This window comes from Homarus americanus, unplaced genomic scaffold (genome assembly GCF_018991925.1).
Source record: "Homarus americanus isolate GMGI-L3 unplaced genomic scaffold, GMGI_Hamer_2.0 scaffold36734, whole genome shotgun sequence".
NCBI classification, from domain to species: domain Eukaryota; kingdom Metazoa; phylum Arthropoda; class Malacostraca; order Decapoda; family Nephropidae; genus Homarus; species Homarus americanus.
Window position 1 is genome coordinate 7094067 of NW_024733126.1, and position 8560 is coordinate 7102626.

At 48.6% G+C, this 8560-nt stretch overlaps 1 protein-coding gene and 1 long non-coding RNA gene across 4 annotated transcripts; both read left to right on the top strand.

The window, feature by feature from the left end:
- The first annotated feature begins 240 nt into the window (after nt 1–240).
- LOC121869313 lies at nt 241–3728 on the top strand. The gene has a single exon (XM_042370572.1). It carries the CDS (start codon nt 643–645, stop codon nt 3439–3441), a length of 2799 nt encoding a protein of 932 aa, XP_042226506.1. The 5' UTR covers nt 241–642; the 3' UTR covers nt 3442–3728.
- A 145-nt stretch (nt 3729–3873) lies between these two features.
- Nucleotides 3874–6812, top strand: LOC121869314. Of its 3 annotated transcripts, none has more exons than XR_006089526.1 (3): nt 3874–5505; nt 5568–5698; nt 5763–6812. It is a non-coding gene; the product is annotated as an uncharacterized LOC121869314 (long non-coding RNA). The 3 variants fall into 3 exon arrangements; XR_006089527.1 differs by having other exon boundaries at nt 5568–5666; nt 5731–6812; XR_006089528.1 differs by having other exon boundaries at nt 5568–5666.
- The last annotated feature ends 1748 nt before the right edge of the window (nt 6813–8560 follow it).

The following is an 8560-nucleotide window of genomic DNA, read 5'->3' on the forward strand; positions in this document are numbered from 1 at the left end:
GTTCCTGCAGAAGGGTGATGGAGACTCCTGCTGGCGGCGCTGCCTTGTGTGTGTGTTCCTGCAGGAGGGTGATGGAGACTCCTGCTGGCGGCGCTGCCTTGTGTGTGTGTTCCTCCCTGGGAAAATAAACTTTGTTAGGCCTCAATTTGAGTGAGTTTTGTCCTTATTATATAATCATGTTACGTGTTTTTGTATGTCTGTCATTTTGTTTAAATTTCAGTGTCAGGGTAACGGCCTCAAGGGAGACGCATGTGAAGGCCGCCGCGGGGGTGAACGAGCAGGTGTCAGTGTGGTGCCTGCTTGGTAAAAGCGTGATGGTGCCGTGATGGTGAGCGGCAGGTGGTGCGCGACCTCGCCTGCCCCCTGCTGCTGCCGCCTACTGCACGGCGCCGCCCCTCCCGGCCTCTGACGATGCGGTCAACTCCGCGGGCGGGCGGGGGCGGCGGCGCGCTGTCCTCGTCTACGTCCTCAAGCAGAATTATCTGCGGATCCAAGTGACTAGGGTTGGGGACGTCCCGACGGGGGGGGCGCGGCCCCCCAATCGCCGGGGGACGCGCCTCTGGCCGGTATGTGCGGGGTTGTCTACGCGTGGTGCAGGTGAGCGCGCGCTACCTCATCTCCGCCAGTCGCGCACCTTCCACCATGATGAGGTCCAAAAAGAAAGAAGGCAACCTGAAGCCTTCCCGCAAGCTGGATAAGCGGTCTAGCCGCGGTGTTATGTTCGAAAATGAAGAGCTGCGTATGCGCACTATAGAGATCAACGCCGAGGTTGACCGCGGCCAGTCAGATCTACGCAAGCTCAAGAAAGAAAACGAAACTTTGAAGCAGCAAGTGTGGACGCTCCGTGACGAGTACGATAAACTCGAAAACTTTGTTAAAACTATGGATGAGGACAGTGACGACGACGATGACGAGGACGACGAGGATGAGGAGGACGAGTTGGAGCAGAGGTTCTGTGGGCCCAAAATTAATGAGGAGGAGGGGGAAGACGAAGACGATGAGGAGGGTAACGTAGAAACAGATAACTTAGAAAATTTACAAAAAGTGTATAGTGGTAAAATGCGGAGTGTAGAGTATACAATGCGTCAGGCGTCCACTATAGACAGTGGGCTGGCAGGGGGCTGCAGCCAGGCCCAGTGTGCGGGCGGGCCTGGTGCTGCCGCGTGTCCCGGCCCAGTAGACAGCCTGGCCCAGTCGGGGTCGGTGCGGGTGTGCGTGCCTGACGACACACCTGCCTTTGTCGATGTTGGGGAGGGGGGGACGTCACCCCCAGACCCCCTACAACCCATAACTTCTGAAACTTACTTATCTCAGACTGACCACTTTAATCTCGATCAATTACTTGACTTTGCTTCATCGTTTCACTACGACCGACGGAAGCACCTCACTCAGGAGCCCCTAGCGATGGCACTGCCACCCGAGGAGGAGCGGCCGTCGTCCCCCTCCAGGGACAAGGTCGTTCCTGACCCCAGCTACTCCACAGTCCGGCGCCGCTCCGCCACCGTCATCGAGAAGCTGAAGAGCGGCAGTAACACCGGCGCCCTGGTGAAGGAGGTGAAGCAGCTGTCACTGTGTAAGGACGGTGCCACCACCACCACCACCGCGGTGCCTGTAAACGAGTCTCCTGAGGTGACACACACCACCACGGTCAACTACACGCGCTCTTCCTACTTCTTCTCGGGCCCGCTGGACGGCAACAGGAGCCAGTCTCTTGGTACTGGCCTCAATTCTGCCGCCAATATCACCCGGACCCCCAGCAGCCCTGCCGGTCCCCTCTACTCCTCCAGTAGTGCTTCCAATATCGGCACGTCATCGTCACTCGAGGCGGGGCTGCCTCTCGTCTCCGTCTACAACCCGAGGGCTTCCCTGGTGCGTCTCAACAGCATAGAACCAAACACTATTATGGTTTCGGTAGCCGAAATGCCTCAGTTGTGGGACATTACTACGCAAGAAATAATAGACGAGCTTGAACAGCAAACAGAGGGGACTTTGCTTTCCATCCGCGGCGTGCGTGTTGTGGGTCGCGCGGCATACATCAGCCTGGGTCGTCGCGACGCCTTGCAGCAACTGCTGAACCATGGCCTCACCGTCCGGGGCGGCAAGGTGCCACTCATTGACATCACGCGAGAGTCCATCGTTCTGGCCCTCACCGGCGTCCCTCACTACATAGCCGACGCCACTCTCGTCATCCTCCTCTCCGCCTTCGGCACAATTATTGGTGAGCTCGAGCGCCGATTTTACAAAGGTGTGGACACAGGCGAGCGGTTCGTGCGGATGAAGCTAAAGAAGCACGTGAAGCTCCCCAAGTATGTGACTGTAGGAGGGTGTCGCATAGTGCTGACGGTCCACGGCCGCGACGCCCCCGCACAGCTGCAAGTGCCTGAGTGGAGCACCAAGGGCCCCCCTACGCCAGCACCGCCACCAACACCTCACACCACTCACGCCCCACAGGTGACCGAACCCTCTCACGCAGATCTCACCACCCCGGTCTCTCCGGACTCTGGCCAGTGTTCTGAACCATCTTCCAGTGATAAATCCTGTGAGCGCATAGAGGGGAGGGACGGGGCGGTAAGAACGGACACTACACAAAATGATGGTCGGATAACCGCTAAATCTTCAAAAACTTTTTCCAGCAGATGTATTGTTAATCTGAAGTTGCCGGAGAGACCAACGGCGACGAGTGGGCTGCCTCGGGTACGTGAGAACATCAACCCTCGGGACCCCGTGGGGCCTGGCCAGGGCGTGGTTGGTCTTGCTGTTAGCACTGGCACTCCATCCACGCCCCTGGCCGCTGGACATGTGCTGCGGGCGGGGTCGTTATACCGGGGTGCTCGAGGCCCCGACACACCCACAGCCACAGGGAGTGCTGGGGGTGGGTCTCCGATCAGTGGCAGGAGACATTCTCGCCTCGGCGCCGTCGACGCCCGCACACCCGAGTCCCCTCGCCCACGACCTAACTCTGTAGTGTTCGACGAGCAGCCCCGAGAGGGTCCTGTGTCCTCCCGGGGGCTACTGACGCCACAGTACCCGCTGCACCACTCACACGTGGTCGCCACCTCCTCGGGCCCCATGCCGTTAGCCAACGGCATCCTGCGTAAGGCGTCGGGGTCGGAGCAGGAGGCGCTGCTCCCCGCCAGTCAGCGCTGCGCCGCCTCCATCAGGAACAGACTCAAAATCGGACGCAGTATGTCGTACGACGCCGGCAAGCAGAAACTTGTCGCCGAGAAGGAAAAGAAAAAGTTAAATAAGATGGAGAGCATTAGTGAGAACACTATAAACGACGATGTGAGTGACATCACGCCCCTGGGCGCCGGGGCCCGCAGAGACTCCGAGAAGAGCTCCGTCAGTGCCAACAGCAAAAGCAGCACCAACACTAACAAAAAGAAGGAGCCGGTCATTGACCTGCCGTGGTGTGGCTGTTGGGGCAACGGTTGTTTCTAGTGTGTAGTCGTTCACTGGTACCAGTTCCATCCTTTATATTTATCGTTATTTTCTAGTCAATAACTTCCCTTGCTCCCAACGTTACCTAGTCTTCATCAAGTAGTGGATTAGTCTTGGAGAGAGAGACCAGAAACACACGTCTTGGCTGAGTCGTTGTATATATCATGTTGTCTGATTAATGCCACAGTCTTACCATGTTTTAATTTTCCACCATTTCAGTAATCAAAAAACTCACTGCAACCAGTCATTGTGTTGATGAGTGTCCTGTAATTTGATAAAAAATACAAATGATTATATATATATATATATATATATATATATATATATATATATATATATATATATATATATATATATATATATATATATATATATATATATATATATATATATATATATATATATATATATATATATATATATATATATATATATATATATATATAAAACATGTATATGTGTTAATCAGCTACCTTCTTAAACTCGCAGCGTATTCCTTACAAAAAGATTTCACAGGCATTTCTCTTCCGGAGTACTCATAGCACACCACCATCAACCTCTACCTTGACCTAGGCGTTGGTCTCAGCCTCCCAAGCCAGCCTACGGCCTCAGCCAATCACGTGCCGTGTCAGTGAATTGAATTTTTAGCCTATCCAAGGGAGGCTTATAGACCAGCCAAGGGCTCACGTGCTGATCACTGACGTCAACGTCGTCAGCGTCACCGTCTGCACTCTGCACAAGGTACTGTCAACTCTTCGTTGTTTTATAATTCATTACACAAAACTTTACGTCAGTAGCTATAGCTGTTACACCACTATTATAAATTACTTAATATTCAGCAGCTCCATTTAAAAACGTCATTCGGAATATTATTTTTTACGAGAATAATTGTATTCCATGAATACAAATTCTTATTAAAATTCCCTATAAAATAGATATACGAGTAATTAACAAAAAAATAATGTATTAACTTTATGGATCAACAAAATGACTGGTTGCATACAACGTTGTATTTCTGCAAAGCATATCAATTGCGTCAGTCAGTCAGTCATCCATCTCGGCCGGTGGCTCGGGCGAGAAAACAACACGCTCACCCCCCCCACCCCCCCACCCCCCATGATCCCTTCTTTTGCTTCAGTACAAAAAACAAAAAATTAATCTTCAGTTCTCCTCCTCCATCACCACTCTTGGTTTCTCCTTATCTGCTTCAAGAATTGTGACCTGAGAGGCAAGAAAACCAAGTTAATTGAACCTTACTTGGTAGTTCCATAAGGTTCAGTTTTCGTATGATGCTAATGGGAAAAATTTAAGCTTAATGTGAACGCAGCAATGTAGGGCTTTAGGCCAAAAATCTGAAGAGTATTTTTGTGGGTAATGAAGCACTCAGTCCATCTGTCTCTAAAGGCCCGTATTCATCAGCGACACTTGAGCCAAGCGGGTCCTCATCACTGCTGCCAAACGCTTGTGTAAACACTCTCTTCCCAGTCAGTATTGCCAACCTAGCCGCCCTACACCAACATTACGGGGCCTCAACTTCAGTTTGGTTTGTTATCCTAAGAAATCGCTAAAATTTGATAACTTTCAAATAAAAGTTAACTAATTATTCAGCTGTAATATGATAAGCAGATATGGCGGGTCGCTGAGGGAGGCGTAGAGTGCACTTGACTGAAGTATCGGTGGTGAATATTGTACTCTGTAAGGTGATAATGGGAGTGAGTCCATCACCCGGGCTACGGAGGGAGAGCTCTGGCCGGGTATTATAGACACCTGAGTATATTCCTAGCCTTAGAAAATATCGAAATATTTTATACACTTATTGCTTGGTCCCATTACCAAAAATGTTTCAATGTTAGTTTTTCTCCTCAACCACAAACAACAACCAGGTAATTTGTTACGTGCTTGTTACTCCCAGCTGATTGTTTACCTGGTCAGGTGACACTGCCAGCTGGTTGTTTACCTGGTCAGGTGACACTGCCAGCTGGTTGTTTACCTGGTCAGGTGACACTGCCAGCTGGTTGTTTACCTGGTCAGGTGACACTGCCAGCTGGTTGTTTACCTGGTCAGGTGATACTGGTGGATTGTTTACCTGGTCAGGTGACACTGCCAGCTGGTTTTTTCCTGATCAGGTGACACTGCCAGCTGGTTGTTTACCTGGTCAGGTGACACTGCCAGCTGGTTGTTTACCTGGTCAGGTGATACTGCCAGCTTGTTGTTTACCTGGTCAGGTGACACTGCCAGCTGGTTTTTTCCTGATCAGGTGACACTGCCAGCTGGTTTTTTCCTGATCAGGTGACACTGCCAGCTGGTTTTTTCCTGATCAGGTATTATTTCCACCTGACTCAATACCTGATCAGTTAGCTATCACCAGGTGAATGGCTGTTGCTACCTGGTGAGGATCTAATTCCAGATGACTGGATACCTAGTCAGGTATTACTTCCAGCTGATTGGTTACTTGGTCAGGTAATGCTTCCAGCTGGTTGGTCGTTGTTACCTGGCCAAGTATTCCCTATTACCTTCAGCTAATTGGTTGTTACGTAGTGTGAGGTATTACTTCCAGCTAATTAGTTGTTTGTTACCTGGTCAAAGTGGTTATATTTTTTTTTCAAGGGAAGAAGAATAACGTCTTATAGCTCATCTTTCCTTCCTGATATAATGATTGAAATGTAAACACAAATTTTCTATGTCATTGAAGACTGAATAAGCCAACTGGGTTTGTGTGTGAACTTCTCTGTAATCCTTCATCTTGGCTCTACCAAAGGCTGATCGAGGTACAAGACATGAACCTACATTGGTCTTCTTAAACCGGGAATCCATATTTCAAAGTCAAATCTAATAATAATAATATTAATAATAATAAATAATAATAATATTAATAATAATAACATTAATAATAATAGTAATAAATACACAAGCCTTAACAAGACGTGCTGCTAACGCTTCTGCTTGTAATTTTGATATTTTGTAAAAGTTGTTATAATCAATGTTGTTGTTTATATAGTTATTTTCCTAGAAAATTGTAAATCGATGCGGCCACCACACGCGCGATTGGTCATTTTATTTGGAGAAATGACCAAGAAACGACTTTTTTTCCTTCTTTATTTTGGAAAGTCTCGATGGAAAAGGGAATATACAAAAAATATATATAATATATATATACCAAACAATGGTGCTTTTTGGTAGTCTTATAAAATGTTTATTTCTATTATTTATTTGATATTTTTTAAGAGGAGTTGTGGGCGGGGTATATATGTATATATAAATATATATTTATGTATATGTATATATATATACTATCATGTGGAAGATTACGTTATGTTTTTATTGAGAGACAAGTTCATTTTGTTCAGATTCCAAATAAATATTGAACAGAACGGCGTCTTTTATTTATACAGACATCCCCTCCCCCCCCAACTGAACCATACACTGATGATGATGATGATGAAAAGGAATATAATGTCCAATAAAGTTCAAGAAAATGAAAAAAACACAATATTTTGGGGCAAAAATGTTACTATTAAAAGTATAAAAGATAAATAAATAAACAGTTGATAAATAGATAGATGGTTAATGTGTAATAAAGGTCAACTTTCATTAAACATTCACTCTACATGTCTCACCATACAGTCACCATACCTTCACCATTATAACGTCATCAATATGGAGTTTACAAGTGTTTACCACATGAGAATCTATTTCCATTCACCATTCACTGTATTACAATAACTCATATGCATCCACCACCACCACCAGTACAGTGTTCTTGCGTGTCATAACATCACCAGTATCACCAAGACCTAACGTCACCAACCTTACTTAAAGCTGACATCACCACCATCACCAACACACTCTTTCATCTCACCCTCACCCTCACTATCACCACCATCACCCAACACACTCTTTCATCCCACCCTCACCATCACCACCATCACGCAACACACTCTTTCATCTCACCCTCACCACCATCACCAACACACTCTTTCATCCCACCCTCACCACCATCACCAACACACGCTTTCATCCCACCCTCACCACCATCACCAACACACTCTTTCATCCCACCTCCCACCACCACCATCACCAACACCTTTCATCACCCTCACCACCATCACCAACATCACCCTCACCCTCACCTTTCATCCCACCTCACCACCATCACCAACACACTCTTTCATCTCACCCTCACCACCATCCCACACTCTTTCATCCCACCCTCACCATCACCATACTCTTTCATCACCCTCACCACCCTCACCACCATCACCACTTTCATCCCACCCTCACCACCATCACCTTTCATCCCACCTCACCACCATCACCAACACACTCATCCCACCCTCACCACCATCCTCCAACACACTCTTTCATCCCACCCTCACCACCCTCACCACCATCACCAACACACGCTTTCATCCCACCCTCACCACCACCACCACCATCATCAACACACTCTTTCATCCCACCCTCACCACCATCACCAACACACTCTTTCATCCCACCCTCACCACCCTCACCACCATCACCAACACACGCTTTCATCCCACCCTCACCACCACCACCACCACCACCATCATCCAACACACTCTTTCATCCCACCCTCACCACCATCACCAACACACTCTTTCATCCCACCCTCACCACCCCACCACCATCACCAACACACGCTTTCATCCCCTCACCCTCACCATCACCACCATCATCCAACACACTCTTTCATCCCACCCTCACCACCATCACCATCACCAACACACTCTTTCATCCCACCATCACCACCATCACCTTTCATCCACCCTCACCATCACCATCACCAACACATCCCACCTCACCACCATCATCCCATCACTCTTCTCATCCCACCCTCACCACCATCACCATCACCAACACACTCTTTCATCTCACCACCACCACCATCATCCAACACACTCTTTCATCCCACCCTCACCACCATCACCATCACCAACACACTCTTTCATCTCACCCTCACCATCACCACCATCACCCAACAGATGGCTGCCTGGTGGCCCACTAACGAAGCGTCATTTTGTCCAGGGGAGGGAGGGAGGGAGGGAGGGAGGGAGGGAGGGAGGCAGGCTGTGATGGATGGGGTGGAAGAGGTGGGGGG